This window comes from Nanorana parkeri, unplaced genomic scaffold (genome assembly GCF_000935625.1).
Source record: "Nanorana parkeri isolate BGI_ZX_2015 unplaced genomic scaffold, ASM93562v1 scaffold2250, whole genome shotgun sequence".
In the NCBI taxonomy this organism is placed as follows: domain Eukaryota; kingdom Metazoa; phylum Chordata; class Amphibia; order Anura; family Dicroglossidae; genus Nanorana; species Nanorana parkeri.
Window position 1 is genome coordinate 156,472 of NW_017308518.1, and position 17,234 is coordinate 173,705.

Consider the following 17,234-nt stretch of genomic DNA (forward strand, 5'->3'; position numbering starts at 1 on the left):
CGTTAGTTTTATTTTTTCAGGCTTTTTTTTGTAAAAGAACTCCGGGCAGAATTTGTATTAACCCTTGCAGTCAGTCTGCCCTGCACTATAAGGGTTAACTGCTCATTTAGGTGTTAAAAAAACATTATACTCACCAGAACTACTGAGCCGGTTCCCTGCTTCTCTGGTCACTGAAGTCTTTCTCCTCCTACTCTCCCCTTAGCATTAGAATGTTCCTCAGCATCCTCATCTATACACTTTGTATAGAATGTGATGATTTTTGGGACCTTAGACTGCTGTAGAGGAGGGGGAGGGAGGCTGCAAGGACCACTCTAAAGCTCCATTCACAGATAGCAGTAGCGTTTTACTTGTGTTTTTTTGCACGGGAAGCCGCGAAGAACGAAACCAGTTCAATTAGCAGGCACTGACAAGGACACTATGGAGCTGAGTTATAAATGTCCTGCCCAGCGTGTAGCTGGGTGAATGCCATTCCCACTAGATGGAGCAGCGGAGCTCCATTTTTTAACTAACAAAAACCCCAAAACATTGGTTCCTCTTCTCATCCCCCAATGGCAGGGGTGGAGCAATAATCCTCTGAGACCAGGCTATGTGATGACGCTGCCCCAGGAGGTGGGCCCATGACGTCCTGGACATAGAGGATGATTTTGGCCATCATTTAACCTGGATAACTGAAGACATCTAGTGGAGAAAAAGGGGTACTGCAGGGAAGAATTGCTAACCACTAACCCACTGTGCTGCCCCAATATAAGAGTTTCCACTGAGGAACACAGCTGCGTGGTTGTCAGCCCTTGCAGCACTGAGGGTCCCCAGTTCAAATCCCGGTCAGGATCTCTCTGCAAGGAGATTATATGTTCTCCCTGTGCTTGTGTGGGTTTTCTTCAGCTGCTCAGGTTTCTTCCCACAGTCCAAAGACATGATGGAAGGTTAATTGGCTCCTGTCTAAATTGGCCCTCTATGTATGCATGTGAGATAGGGACCTTAGACTGTAAGCTCCTAAGGGCAGGGACTGATGTGAATGTGCAACGATGTAAAGTGCTGCGTACATTGTTGGTGCTATATAAATAACTTATCAATATTATACATAAAAAATGAAATTGCATTGTATCACACATTGTATAAACATAAATTATGCTTCTGCAGGGGTCTGGGTGCTTATGACAATGCTGTCAAGTTCAATGACCGAGGAGAGATCATAGGTAAGAGGGATCTTCTTCCCATGTATGATGTCACTGGTGTCATGTTGGTGTTATTAAATGGAGGTCTATTTTTTTCCCACAGCCACCCGTTTTATGGCATATCACTCCCCTCTAAAGAACTCTCAGGAGTATACAGGGGCTCTGATGCAAGCTAGAGAACTGGCAGCGAACATCACCGAATCATTAAGAAAAGTTCCGGGTACCGACCCTAATGTAAACGTCTTCCCATACACGTGAGTGAAAGCTCTAAATTTACTGACATGCTATTTGTCCTATGACTACTGGAGATCAGGGAACCAATTAACACAAAATGTATATTTGACTTTGATCATGCCAGTTTTATTGATGAGAATATCTGCAGACATTTGGCGGTTTACACCAAAGAGCTCCATTTTCATTGTCAACACAAAATAGAGTAGCTAAACCCAAGAACAAACATTTAAACTAAAGTGCGGTGTGGAAAAATGAACCCTGGAAGTAGGGCGCCCCACCGCACTGCATGGGTTAAATGCTGGTTAGCTCTAGGGGTAGAGGAATAAGGAGTATTACGAACCTTACGTTCTCTCCACCTGTGTCTCCGATCCCCGGAGCCTCCTCTCTAGCATTCTCCCAGCCATGGTTACATGCTTGCCTCCTTCACATACAATGCAGAACTAACAGTCTTGTATTTTATGACTTTGAGGGACTGTCCACAGAAGAAGTTGATTGTTAGAATTTAAATACACTTCAAGTAGTCCCTTTCATGCTCCGAAGCATGCTATCCTATCCTCCTCGGAGCTTGCCTAGCCTGACAGAGGAGGATCAGGCATAACCCCCATCTAAAAACCTTGTCAAGTGGTCAACCTTTTTTTTTACTTCATTAGTTTTTCCTTACTCTGAAAGATGCCAAGTGCTGTCAAGTGCACCCAACATGGGTGCTGCTTCATTGCCATAGTGTCACGTTCATCTCTTGTGACAGACTGCATTGGCTTATGACCAGTGGTTACCACTTCCTGACAGTAATTCATCCCACATCTCAGTGTATTTTAGGTGACCAGAAACTCTTTTATCTTATACCGTTTAAAAATAGCAAAACGTGAGCTAAACCTAAAGGAACCTAATGTCCTAAAAACATAGGATTTATTGTGTAGTTAGGCCCCCTTAGCATATGTGAAAGGGGCCAGCTGGTTGGGTCTCAGGATTTCCTCGTGAGACTGAGGCAAACAGCTGTGTTCGCCACCATTTGCATGTAAACTGACACGCTGCAATTAATAGTTTAAGTCCTGGGGCTATCGTGCTGCAGGTAATTGCAGCATGTGCACATTAGACTCACCCACTTGGACCCATTTGCACGTGTGAATGAGGCCCTAAAGTATAATGTCAGCTAAAATGTTATTCTAGTTATTGATAGAATGGGGAAAGGGTTCCAGCCTGTCCATGTCTCATTCATGCCTGTGGTTCCAATGGGTAGATTTCCATCAGGAAGTGGAAGGAAATCTTTCCAAAGTGAGGGCAAGTCGCACTGTTGATAGTTATCACCTCTCCAGGTATCCCCAATGGAAATTTTTCACCACACATCCTGTCTTCTCTCTTGTTTCCTGTCCTAGTTACAATATCCCCAAATGGGGACACATATACCAGATGAAACCTTACAGAGAATCTTAACCTCTCATCTATCCTAAACTAAAAAACAAAACTCTGGCTAGGTTCTACTAAACACATATATGTAAATGAGGTCCATTTGTAAGGATGAAAGTACAAACCCTTGGACTTCCTCTGAAAATCAGGGACAGTTAAGCTCAATGCACTTTATATATACCCAAACATGTGATATTATAGCTATGCTGTCCTTGTGTTTATTCATGTATATTACCCATGCATGTTTTTTTTTTATATTGTGATCACCTCACTGTTCCTTCTTCTTCTTGCTTTTTTTTCTGATCATTTCCCATCTGCTTTTCACGCAGGATTACATACGTTTTCTATGAGCAGTACCTGAGCATTGTTCAGGAAGGTCTCTTCACACTGGCCCTCTGCTTGCTGCCAACCTTTGCCGTGTGCTGTATTCTGCTGGGAATGGACTTACGTTCGGGTCTCATTAACCTAATTACCATTTTCATGATCATCATAGACACAGTTGGTGTTATGACCCTGTGGAGCATTGATTACAATGCCATCTCTCTTATCAATCTGGTAACGGTGAGTGAAAGTTCTTTCATGCTCCTCTCTCATACATGTCCTAAGTCAAGCCAATATCTCCTAAGCTTTACTTAAATGTGCACCAATAGAGAGGCTCAGATACTCCTTTCTTAGAGAATGTACTGCTCCAGGCTCCTTTCAGCAATACTTTTGGTCATGTGGTATCTACTGAACAGAACCCTAAGCCTCCCATTCATTTGCACTTAAAATATTGGATGCCTTTGGTTATGTGGGACCCACTAAAGGTACCTAGAGCAGCAAATTTTCTGCAAAAGTGAGTATTTCATCCCCTCTATTTATTTAGCTATCCAAGAAAGAATGCTGACAGAGTTCAATTTTAAAATGTGAGTACAGGTCCCCTATTAGACATCCTTCCTCTAAACCGGGCAAGTCAAACTGGCATTTATTGGGCCCATGTGGCCCCTTGTTCCTTCTCTGTGGCTCTTATTGGTTTGAGGATAATAAAAAAACAATGTGTGTCCAGTTTTTCTCCAGTTGCTGAGTTGCACTTCATTACAAAAATTGCAGCTAGATATTTGGAAAATGAAATAGTTGCAAATGTTACTATAACATTGAAGTGGAACTAGACCCACCAATTTAATGGTCTCCCAAAACAGGTACTTTCAAGGCCAACAGTCAAGGTTGCCAATGTTCTTATTTTAGCTCTCAACCGAACTTACAAGCCTTGAAATGGCTGGTGTCATAGCTGATCACATATGAGGCACCATGGCAACTGCAATCCAAATAGAAGCCAAGATGGCACCTTCCTTGGCTGTAAATGATAAGAGGTTGTACCAAGTGCCCCCTCTCACCAAGTTAGTCCTCTCACTTCAACCCCTTGTTTCATCTGAGTTTTAGAACTTGCCTTTTCTAAATTTTAAACCTCCTCTTGTCTTCACAGGCCATTGGGATTTCAGTGGAATTTGTTTCCCACCTTACTCGATCTTTTGCCATGAGCAGCAAGCTCACCAAAGTGGAACGGGCAAAAGAAGCCACTATCTACATGGGCAGTGCCGTAAGTACAGGAGATAAGCAATCACAACTCAGCATCAGCTTAGAGAGGACTTTGTAGTTAATAATAACCACCATGCCACGAAAAGCTCTTGTGTGACTATGCCCCAGGTCTAGGTTTTGTAAATTACAATGGATGCGTGGCAGAACCAAAGCTAGGTAACAGGTAGATAAAGGCAATCTATCACATGGGTAAATAGACTGCTCTGGACATGTTTTAAATATGAGGCTCCCATTACTGACTGTCCTAAATATACTGGCTGCCTCTGGCTTCAATAGTTTTTGAGTCACTGACCCAGAACATTGGTGTCAGAAAGAAGTCTTAACTCCTGATTAGTGATGAGCAAACTGGCCTGCAATCAGTTGGCATGGATGATTGCTGAACCCAGCCAGAAATCCGGGTTCCGCAAAAGTCCAGGTGAACTGAACCCAGGCCTGTATTTGTCCTAACAACCAATAACGCTGTGCATGCATAGGATCATTGGTTGCTAGGAGGCTACTGGCTGGGCCACACAGCGTTATTGGTTGCCAGGATGCGGGCCGGAGCACCATAACAGCCAATTATTCTGTGGACCCGCCAGTGTCTTGACAACCAATGACACTGTGGCCCTACACACCATCAGTGGTTGCTAGGACACAGATGTTTGGTGGGCAAGTCAACTGGCCAGAGCATTTGCCCATTTATTTAACTGTGAACACCTTGCATTCAGGTCGAAGTCATAGTCAACCTGAACTCGAAATTCATCCCTACTTCTGACCTGTGCATGCTAAGATGGTGGCTAACCCACAGCATCATAGGGTGGTATGGTGCACCCTCCTACATTCTATCAGCCATTAACACTATCTAGCCCAGCCACTAGCATCCTAGCAACAAATGATGCTGTGTGGGCTGCACAGTGTCATTCGTAGCTAAGACACAGATGTAGTTCGGTGGTTGAGCGAACTGGCCAAATCGTTCACCCATTTGGCAAATTGTGAACAGCTTGGGTTCGGGCTTAACTCATAGCCAAACCAAATCTGAAGTTCATCCCTACCCCTGACCTTCATGTTTGTTCCAGGCCTGCTCTTCAGAAAGTATTAAAGCCATTGAAAGAGCATGACAACCAAGCAGCTAGCATTTTAGAAGGAGGGGCCAGCAATGCAGCCTCCCTATTCTGTCAGTCCAGATTTTCTTTAAGACTATATACTGTACTGACTATACTGTCTATGGGGTGCTGTATTAAGGAAGATGCACGGGTATCTTATACTTTTGTCTATCTTCACAAACAGGTGTTTGCCGGAGTAGCCATGACTAATCTCCCAGGGATCATTGTTCTGGCCTTCGCGAAAGCTCAGCTCATCCAGATCTTTTTCTTCCGCCTTAATTTGACCATCACTCTGCTGGGACTAGTACACGGCCTCATATTCCTGCCTGTTGCACTCAGCTACTTTGGTAAGTTGGCCTGGGATCAATGTGTGTCTGAGAGCAATGTTTCCTATACTAAGCCTGGATTCAGTTGATGTTGGAAAGCAGCTGAGGATATGACTCTTACCAGTCAAGATGTACACATGGCTGAGCCATTCTTGTTTTAATGGAACACAGGAAGACTGAAATAGGAAATTACATCAATACCATATAGTTCTACAAGGAAGAACATTACATTATACAAGGATAAAACATATCACACACTACCACCTAGTAGCAGAACCACTAATAATATATGAAAATGGTTGTTGCACCAATGTCTGTATTAACAGTGTGCTAACAGTTACAGAAAACAACAACATTGGGGACATGTATGAACTGTTGTTCCTCCATCCAGTTAGCAGTGGCCAGTGTGTTAATTGGGGCACTTATGATAAGGGGTAAGACTTGCAAGGGGGTGACGCATTAATGTCAGGTGAAATTACAGGGGCCATAGAATGGTGCTCATGTAAATGAAGCATCTCAAGAAGACCAGACAGATTCTTACATTTTACCCAAGCCAAAAACTAAGGGGTCGGGGGAAAAAAGCAGGCCCACCTATAGACTTGCAAGACACGGAACTTGCAGCAAAAGGCTGGTATGGGGTTTATATCTTGGCTTTCAGGTTGTTTTTTCCTCTAGTCATCTGTCTATCAGGCATGGCTGCTGAGATATGCTGCCTGGCCAAAAAAAGATCACCACCTCAATTTAGCTAAGCAAATACGTCAAAGCCTTCCACTGGATAATAAGCCTAGGTTCAGCAACATTATATGCCCAGCAATGAGGTCAGCTGCCTACCGAAATATATTGAATTACCAGGTTTTTTTTCTTCCCTGATGGCACATTGGGCAGATTCCAAGATAACAATGTCTGGATTGACCAGTCTCAGATTGTGAAAGAGTGGTTCAGGGAGGCACCTTAGAGAAGAGTCATATGGCCCTTAGAGAAGGGTCATATGGCCACTTAGAGAAGAGTCACATGGCCCCTCAGAAAAGAGTCATATGGCCACTTAGAGAAGAGTCATATGGCCACTTAAAGAAGAGTCATATGGCCACTTAGAGAAGAGTCATATGGCCCCTTAGAGAAGAGTCATATGACCCCTTAGAGAAGAGTCATAGTGATAAGTATCCTGCAAGAGTATACAGTGGATGAAGGATCACAGCATTCCCATCATTTCACAAAGATGCAAATGAGTAGCATATTGCAATCCCCTCACCCCTGCCAAGTGTGCTAGTCCTCCCTTACCCACATACACAGCCAGATCTGATCTTTGTAATTATTTCCATGCAGGCCCCAATGTCAGCCGAGCGGTGTTACTGATGCAACAGGAGAAAGAAGAGCGAGAGAACAGGCTGGAAAACGGTGTCAACGTATATACGAACATGGACTTCCAGGAAGATGAGAAGAACACAGAGGAGAAAGACAAATCTTAGAAAAAGAACAAATCTCGAGACGACTTTTGCTCTACAACAAGGGCTTCTTGATTACCCCATGAACTAATTCAAGATGGCCGCTGCCATGGACTACCGACCAGCACACAGCTGCAATAAATGAATGACGGATAACGGCAACTCCGCAGGAACTACAGAGACCATACTAGATGTCAGGAGAGGTCTTCAGATGTTTCCACAGATGATTTCACTCTTCATTTAGACATGGCCTACTGATTCACAGCTGTATACTGTATATATCTAGAAACCAGGAGCGGGATCCCCACTCCGGGGGGTGATACTTAGAGGGGATGTAATCATTTTTTTCTGTTACGATTTAGAAAAAAAAATTGTAAAATAAAATAAAACAGTATTTTTGCATCTCGTTAGTTTGTTTTAGCAAGTGATTTTTGGAATTAGGAATTGCCAGAGAGCGACTATAAAATTCCAGTCCAACCGGCTCTCTGAAAAGATTTTTTAAAGTGGAACTTCAGCTTTCTTCACACATGTGGCTAATTTTTTAAGGTTGGTTCATCTGACAGCTGCAAGCAGTCAGATCTGCAACTTACCAGGCAGGGGGCAATAAAATAAGGCCGTATGCTGCTGGATGGTGCGCAATCAGTGAGGGGGAAGGGTGCTGGTGGAGAGTGATGCTGCTTAAAGCCAGGTGGGGAGATGTGTAAGGGCTCTGCATCTTCCCGCCCAGCTCTTGGCAACCTGGGACGCTCTGGCCGGCGTCACGCTGAGCTCCTGACAAGCAGTGACATCAATGGTTGCCAGGAGCTTGGTTGGACTCCTGCAAGAGCGTCCCAGGTTGCCAAGAGCTGGGCGGGGAGATGCAGAGCCCTTACACATCTCCCTGCCCAGCTCTTAGCAACCTGAGACACTCTGGCCCTCATCCTGCCTAGCTTCTGGCAATCAATGACGGCCCAGGTTGGCAGGAGCTGGACAGGACGCCGGCCAGAGCAACCTGGGACACTCTGGCCAGAAAGGGGGTGGCAGGCACACCGAAAACATTGTGCAGCAGAGCGGCCATGCCCCGACGTGTCCCAAAGAGGTGCCACCGGGGCAACAGACTGCCCCAATATAAGGAAGGCCCTGGCTGTATAAATGTGCCAACACAGGCCTCATATGACTTCATCTTCCATTTTGGGTCATTCACTAACCCAGTGCATATCTGTCAGCCTGAGAAGATGGTAGTTGCCCATACACAGATTATGAGCACAGCACCGACAGTTAATAATTTACCATTTCTCCTCTAAGGGAGGGGAGTTTCCCCGAAAATAAGACCTACCCCAAAAATAAGACCTATTACTATTTTTGGGAATTGCTAATATATAAGACCTACCCTGAAAATAAGACCTAGTTGCGACCATTCCCAGGGTGGTGGCATAAGGGGGAACTTGAAGAGCCGCAGGAGAGGCAGGAGAGGATCAGCGGTGCCAACGAAGCCAGCGCTAGAGGAAGCGAGGCGGCAGCGTAGGCAGCAGAGCCGTATAAGCCGATGCTTCCTCTATAGCGCCGGCTCCGGTCACAGGCGGAGTGATACCAAATGCACTACGCATGTGAGGAATCCATAGTAAAAGCGCGCTTCGCTCATTCTGGCCAGCGAATTACCAAATTGCTCTTGGAAAGGTACGGCACCCCTGATTGCCCTGATCACCATATTTTTCTACATGAATAAGTGTGGATTGTTGTACATTTAAAAAAAATAAAAATAAGACCTACCCCGAAAATAAGACCTAGTGTGTTTTTTTTAGCTAAAAAAAATATAAGACAGTGTCTTATTTCCGGGGAAACACGCTATGTGAAAAAGAGGCGCTAAGAATCCCACATTGGGAGTGACTCTGTCCTTAGAATGCTCTGATGAGTCGGCTGCCACATGGACAAGGAACTCACAAGCAGGAGGAGGGAGTCTTCAGTGATCTCAATCAGCAACAGACGGGGACATCACCACAACTTGTCCAAAGTGTTTTTTTTTCATTTACATCAACGGGAGAGCCGATGCATTTTGGGGGTCCACAAGAATCCCCCTTCATCAGGGCTGATAAATTGATCTGTTAAAGTAGGACTCCGGGCAAGGGTTAGGTGCTCATTATGTTCTATGGTCTAAAATAAAAAGAGATGTACTCACCAGGCTGGCTGCTAGACCAATCCCAGCAGCCTCTTCTTCCCCGGGCTCCAGGGGTCTAAACCCCACTGACATCATTACAGCTTATGCGGATCCATAAATACATGTTAGTAAGGAGATACAATGTTACAATTCAAGAGACCGCCGGAGGCAATGAGCATATAAATGTAACCATTAATACTCCGGGAATAGCAGTCCTTACATTTATATGCTCATTCTCTTCATGTGCCAGACAGTGACTGCAGCCAATCAACTGCAGTCACTGTTCGCGAGCAATTGCACAGTTTTATAACCTCCTCTCCTGGACTTACATGGCTTACTCTGATTTTACTGCACACTGTGAGCTTCTCATAATGTACATTAGCAGCTGCAATATGTCAGATAGAGATATGAAACCCACCATGTTTCCTGGATGGAAGGGATCCAGCATCATCTAGCGCTTTCCTCCCCAGCTTGACTTTCCTTGGCCCGCCCCTTTCATTCATTGGGTTTAGTTCATTGAATCATGTAACTATGTTGATGAGGTGGGAAAGGAAGAGCCAATTAAACAGTTCACCTCATAAGAAAGTGCCTCTCTCTCTTCTGTCGGTTCAGATGAGATCAGCTTCTGTGAACGCACTGCACATGGGTGGCCCTCAGGGAAAGAATGGCGCCCCCTAGTGGTAGAGCTGTTTGTCTTAATGCCTGGTCCATTCCAGTAAGGCCTGGTTCACACCTGGGCGTTTTACAGCACGTTCCTACGCGCTGTAAAACGCTCAACATGTGAAAATCAATGATTGCCCATGGGCATGGTTCCCACCTGGGCGTTTTATAGCGCGTAGGAACGCGCTGTAAAACGCCCTACGCCCATAGAAGTACAGGAGCTTCTTTGGGGCGTATTTGCCGCGGGTATTCATTAGGATACAGCCGGATAGCCCTCGGAAACGCACATTTGTCGCGCGTTTCTTTTACCACAAATCGCGGTAATAACGCGTGGCATGAAACGCGCGGCAAACGCGCATATTCCGTATTCCCAGGTGTGAACCCAGCCTAAGACAATAGAAGTATTTCTAGCAGGATTCTGGAATTGTGAAAATGGTCTGCAGGTATGTTAGTAGTAGAGAGGCATTGTTCTAAAATCTGATGATCTTAAAGGAGTTGTAAGGTCCCAGCATCTCCTCTCCTGTTATAACTTCAGCATTGTAATAGGAATACATAATAGAGTTGTTTCTGATAATACAATCAAAGCTTCTAGGTAGTGAGCGCTGCCTTTTGTCTGCCCATCACTTCCATCAACTTCCTGGATTCCCAGTGTGCTTTGCGTCTCTTTTCCCTGCTGCTTGATGTGAAGCAATCTCCATTTCTCAAGACTACATATCCCATCATGCATTTTTTCCAGCAAGCAATGATAATGTTACATTGTTCAGTCATTCAGAAGGCAGGCTCTGTGAGACTTATGACACAAAGAAGTTCATATTCACAGGGCTGAGTGAAATGGTGTCAGTGTATTGAGGAAGTCCATCCTACGGGCATCTTTAATAAGTAAGTTTACAAACTTCTAGATGGATCTGGTCATTAGGAGTGGGATGTACCGATACCAGTATGGGTATCAGTGCCGATACTGGGCATCTTCACAAGTACTTGTTAAAATGTCCCATACCAAAAACTTATACCGGTGCTATATTGATTCGCTTGCCTTAGGTCCCGTACTTGATGGAGACTGCACGGCAGCCTTCTTGGGAAGCATGTGGCACCTGTTTACAACGCTTTTGCGAGCCCACACATCTCCTCAACTGAAACCCTCCACACATCTCCTCCTGAGACCCTCTGCAACACTCCCGAGACTCTCCACCTAAGACATCAGGTCGGCACCACAGAGTATGTAACAAATTCATATACTATTATACTTAATTGCTGTATAATGTGATGCTGAGATTTGTAGTCCTCTATACCCAATAGTATTCTGCATTCCTGTCAAATGCGTTGTTGGGATTTGTAGTCCTCTATAGTTGATATTATTCTGCATTGCTGTATAATGTATTGCTGGGATTTATAGTCTTCTATAGGTGATGGTATTCTGCATTGCTGTATAATGTATTGCTGAGATTTATAGTCCTCTATAGCTGATGGTATTCTGAATTGCTGTACAATGTATTGCTGGGATTTGTAGTCCTCTATTGCCAGTGCCATTCTGCATTGCTGTATAATGTATTGCTGGAATTTGTAGTCCCTCCACATCTTGGAGTCAGTGGCAGAACTACCGGGGGCACAGTGGTTGCAGCTGTGACCAGGCCCTGGCTCCCCACCACTGTCCTAAAATCATATAGTCTGTATTGTTTTAGAAAAACTGTCACATGACACTAAATAGAAGGTACCGGTAATTGATATCAGCGAGTACTTGAGGAAAAGTATCTGTACTCATACTTGGTCTGGAAAAAATGGTATTGGTGCATCCCTAAAATTCAGTATAGAAATACATATTGATTTTTAGTTTGACAATAGATACCCTATAAAGAAGAACTCCAGGTATGCAAAATATTACCTGCTCGTTTTGCTCTAGGGGCTGAAAAAAAAGAAGATTCCCAAAGAAGATATATTCACCTGATCCTCAGCCACCCCCCTCTGCTCTGGCTGTGGTATGCCTGGCTGCTAGACTGGTCCCTTCAGCCTCTTCTCTCCTGGGCTCCAGCGGTCTAAGCCCCGTTGGCGTCCTCCTATCTAATGCAAGTGTATGGACTCAGGGCCGGATTTACTCTCTCTGCTGCCCCAAGGCCAGGTTCCTCAATGCGCCCCCCTATCCGCCAACCCCCCCATGGAGAATGGCAGACCTGCAGGCTGCATACCAGTGATCTTGGCGACATCACCAAGATCACTTGTACAAAACAAGCAGAGGCTTCCCTACTGTACATTTAGCTCTGCTTGCCCAAAGCAGGACTAAATGTAGAAAACAACTACCCGCCCGGTGCCCGGAAATGCATGTTCTGCGCATCGGGAGATAGGAACTCCATACTCCTGTTGCCCCTCTACTCCCTGCTGCCCCAAGGCCGTGCCTTGGTTGTCCTTGTGGGAAATCCGGCCCTGTATGGACCCCATTACACGTGATGATGTCAGCGGGGCTTAGACCACCCCGGCTGAGGGAATCGGTCTAACTTTTTCAGTTTGAGCCCCTAGAGAAAAATGAGCATTTCACCCTCACAGTGCCGGGGTAGCCCCACCGCAAGGGTTAACTTTTCACATTCCTGGAGTTCCTCTTTATGGTGATGCTATTGTGTGTTGTGACTGCGTAGCGTGAAATTTCATTGCGTAAAAGAGAGCTCCCTCTAGTGGACAATGTACAAACCTCAATACATAATAAAAGAACAAACGTGGAAGAGAATTCATATAAAAATATGTTACAATGTAAAAATATGTTACTGATATTATAAGTTACATGAAAACAAATTAAAGATTCATCAAAATAAAATGAAAAGCTGCAATATGAATATTTCTGCAATACATTTCCTTATGAGATCTTTATCTGGAATCAGAATATGAAATCTGGTAGTGCTCCTGCTTATACCAATCACACAATTATCATCACTGGGATTCAGAACGAAAGGAAAATTGATCACGACCAAAAGACAATTTTGTGGAGCCAACTATGTAAACTATGTATCGCAAAGGATGGTGCATGCACGATTGTTTTCAATCACATCGCACTGGGACAAAGGGCACTGCGGTACCACGTGTTCCGATGCGGGTGATCACACTGCGGGCGGGAGGCGTGTCTGCGGTGCTCTCTCCCCTAGTTTCCCGGTCTCCAGAGGGACACGACAGAGTTGCCCACTGTCTCCAGGTCTATTTGCCTTGGCGATAGAGCCAGTTGCGTGTGCCCTTCGTCAATGGCCAAATATCAGAGGCCTAGGTATTGGAGCACTGGAGGAGAGTGGCCCTTTAGGCTCACAACATAATTCTTTTTTGGCTGATATGGGTCCCTCTTTTGCTGAGTCCCTTCGAGTGATTCAGACTTTCTCAACCTATTCGGGCCTGACAATCAACTGGAGTAAGTTTCAGTATCTTCCCTTGGACCCCATGGCCTCCCCCTTGACTCTGTCCTCTGCTCCGTTACAACAGGTGCACACCTTCAAATACCTGGGATTGCATACGGTATATCTAACGCAGTGTGAGACTTTATAACACTCTATGTCTACCCTTTGATCAGTGTTTTGGAAGCATTTCCCCTTATCTCTTATTGGTAGGATTAATCTCATATAAATGAAACTTCTCCCCCTCCTACTGTATATTATACGCAACTCCCCAGCATGGATCCCAAGGAAGATCTTCAAGACCATAGATAAGTTGCTCTCTGAGTTTCTTTGGAGTGGGCAAGCGCGTAGGATTAAACTATCGGTATGGCAGCTTCCGTGGGGGGAGGGGGGTTTTGTGGCCCACAATTTCTACCTCTTTTTGTTGGCTGGGCAACTCACTTTTGCTCATAGGTAGCTCACGGAACAGACCTCGGACCCTGCGGTTACCTTAGAGGCAGCCCTGGTTGGATCCTATGAGGCCCTTAGACACCTAATATTGCAAGGCAAGAGCTCCCCCTATAGACGAACTCTTCAATGAGATCTGTTATTCAAGCTTGGAGTGTGTTGATGTCACAGCTGGCTCCGCCCAGTTGTTAGACTAGAAGACTCTAGCAGGTGCTGGCCAATTGGAAACAGTTGGGCGGAGCTAGCTGTCACTGCTAGCTCCGCTCAATTGTTTTGTTGTTTTTTTTAAATTTAATATTTATTTACATTTTGAAAAATATTTTTTCAACTTTTTTTTTTTCAACTTTTTTCACAATTTGCTATTCTGCTCGGTACCACGACGGTACCGAGCAGAATAGTGGAGCCGAATGCCGCTCGACGCCATTCGGCTATTCAATCACTGCCGTTCAGCCCCTATGAGAATAGGGGCGAATGGGAGTGAGTGAGCTGCCGGAGCTTCGGCTCAGCTGATCAAGATGTTGGATAGGCCGAGTCGAAGTCCTTCTGCACTTCGGCTCAGCCGAACCGGCAGAGCTGTTTGGTTGACCGAAGTGCAGCCAAAGGCAGCCGATGTACGCTGATTTCAGCTGATGTATGGCTGAAATCAGCTGCACTGAGCTGTAATGAATAGCCGAACGTTGTTCGGCTCACTTCACTTTGGCTGGGTTATTCAGTCGGCTACCTTCAGCAGCTTTGTGAATAACCCCCTTACTCTACAGCTGATTGGGCCTTGCGTTCACCTTTAGCTTTAGCCTCTCTCTCCAAAGTCCTGAAGGTTTGGGTTACGAATATTGAGGCGGCACTGAGGCCAGGCCTTGACAACACTCAAATTGTGGCAGCTCTAGAAGAATTGAATTTGTCTGCAGACTTCTTAGCGGAGTCTGTAGTAGAGCTAGTTCACCTTTCCTCAAAACTGATGGGCCATTCAGTCACAGCGAAGAGGGCGTTGTGGTTGAGGCACTGGACGGCTGATGCGACCTCCAAACAGGCATAATGTTCTATCCCTCATAACGGAAAAACACTGTTTGGCAAAACACATGAAGACGCTATAAAAAGAGTAACGGAAGGCAAATCTGGGCTTCTCCCTCAAGGATACAGATGAAAACAGCAGTCCTTTCGTAATTAGGGTTCCCCAACGAGGCAATGACATACAGACCATATGTCTTTGCATCGTTTGCAAATTTCCAGATTTCAATGAAGAGAAGCACAGTCTTCCCTATGGCGAGAAATCAAGTTGAAGGCTGGTCAGGCAACAACGTCCTCAGGCAAGCAATGCTGACGGTGCGCTCACCTAGACTTCTCCGGTAAGTGCAACACAGTTATCCTTCAGGGGCGTATGGGTTGCGTAGATTTCTGATTCTTTCGGATTTTTTTTAACCACTTCCCGTAGTTCACGTAAATGTACGTCCTCCACTGGAAGCGGTTATACCAAGAACATGGCTGCTCCTGCAGTAGACGATTGCTGTTTAAATACAAGTGATCCGGCACTTGTACGGTGTGGCACTGTGCCCCCCCCCGCGGCTGCAGGTGCCCGCAGTTAGCTTCACGGGTTCATCTGTCCCTCGTGTGAGCCCAGGCCCGGCATGGAGGGTCTTCCCTGACAGATCGGAGGAGAGATCCGCGGCTTCTAGCCGTGGATCTCTCCTCCGATCACTGGACCTGGAAGTGATGTGCATTACATCACTTCGGTGTCACACAGTCTCCGGCTCTTAGAGCCAGAAATAGACCTGTCACATTATATTTGCTATCACATAGGGGGCTTGTTATCCCCCTATGCAATAGCAATAAAGCTGAGTGTAAAAAGAAATTGTAAAAATTAAAGTAACATAAAAAAATAAAAAATGCAAAAACACTTTTTTGTAAGGCACCCTGCCCCCCGCGTCCACGAACATACATCGCAAACATATGTTGTATGCGCCTACATGCAAAAACTAAAATGTTGCCACACATGTTATATATTGTCGTGAGCATCGGAGTGAGAGCAATAATTCTTGGGCCATCAATCACTGTTAGCGCTAAACTGATGAGCCGTAAAAGCGTTTGAAGCATTGCCTATGGGAAATGTTGGTTATTGTAGTTTTTGCGGTTTCACGGATGCACCCAGTTTTAAGGCTTGACATGTTCTTGGTATCTATTTGACCGGCGTGACCCCTTCAAAAAAATTGGGTATTTTATTCTGTTTCTGTGCACTAAATTACATTTTAGTGTATTTTATCCTAAAAATACTTGTTTGATAAACATTTGCGCAAATACAGTGTAACATAGAAAATTGCAACTAGCATTTTTCTATTCTACAGGGCCTCTGCTTTCAGAAAATATATCATTGTTTGGGGGTCTGAAGCTGTTTTCTAGCCAAAAAATCCTAATCGTAAGATATTGCTCCGGACAGCAAGTGGTTAATGAGCGTGTAATTTGTGTGTTATGTGTGTTATGCATGTGTTTTAATGCGTGTATAAATATTTGAATATGTGTGTTTCCCTATATTGCCTGAGGCAGTGATGCTGAACATTTTTTAAACCCGAGCGCCCAAAGTGCAACGCAATACTAAAGTTATTTTCAATGTTTCAATGCAAAATAAATTGATTTTGCGTCGCAATTTGGACACTCAGGTTCAAAAACATTCGCCATCACTATCCTAGTCTGACAGCAGCGCAGACGAGTGCCCAGAGGTAGCGGGGGAGTGGCCGTAGATACAGGGAGGGCGGACCTACCGCCCCTGTGGCTGCACGAGGGCTCGAGGCTGGGGGGACCCACTGAGATCTGGTCCCGGGGCCACCACTGAAAAAATGGTGCATCTGCCCCTGGTGAGAACTTTTTGGTTTTTAAAGTTTATTGGCACTGGTAAGAAAATGTATCCTGTATAGGGGCAGATTGGGTTCATGTCAATATCTGATTGGTTGTCGGGGCGACTGTTTACTTTTCTTTTCTTTTTTTTAGATTTTACAACCTGTTTAATTTTATGTTATGTTTTATGCGTCTCTGCTGTATACTAGTCAGATTTGATTGTTTGGTGTGGTTTGTAATAGACGTGTGCGCGGCAAACATATTTGGTTCAGACGAAACAAATGAAAATGAGAAACATTTTTATTTGTTTTGTCAAAGGAAACTAAATTTAATGCTGTTTTGGATTCGGAGGCAATGAGCCTCTGAATAAGAAACCGCACAAAAAAATTGCAGATCGAGCGGCGGCCATATTGGCCGCCAGCGTGTTCTGCACATGCCGCCATTTTGGAGTATATCTTGGAATACACCAAGATGGGGGATCCTGAACATGTGGGCACTGCCATCTTGGTGTATACCTTGGTGTATACCGGAGTCCAGCACGTCACTAAGCCCGGAGTCCAGCGCGCCACT

At 45.1% G+C, this 17,234-nt stretch overlaps 1 protein-coding gene across 1 annotated transcript in view; it reads left to right on the forward strand.

Moving 5' to 3' along the window:
* The window catches only part of LOC108801209 (Niemann-Pick C1-like protein 1), a 44,277-nt gene extending 37,015 nt beyond the window's left edge, over nt 1-7,262 (forward strand). Inside the window, exons 17-22 of the mRNA XM_018573141.1 lie at nt 1,141-1,196; nt 1,279-1,429; nt 3,143-3,374; nt 4,276-4,389; nt 5,655-5,817; nt 7,120-7,262. Coding sequence (XP_018428643.1) covers nt 1,141-1,196; nt 1,279-1,429; nt 3,143-3,374; nt 4,276-4,389; nt 5,655-5,817; nt 7,120-7,262 — 859 coding nt within the window. The remainder of the gene's footprint in view (nt 1-1,140; nt 1,197-1,278; nt 1,430-3,142; nt 3,375-4,275; nt 4,390-5,654; nt 5,818-7,119) is intronic.
* The last annotated feature ends 9,972 nt before the right edge of the window (nt 7,263-17,234 follow it).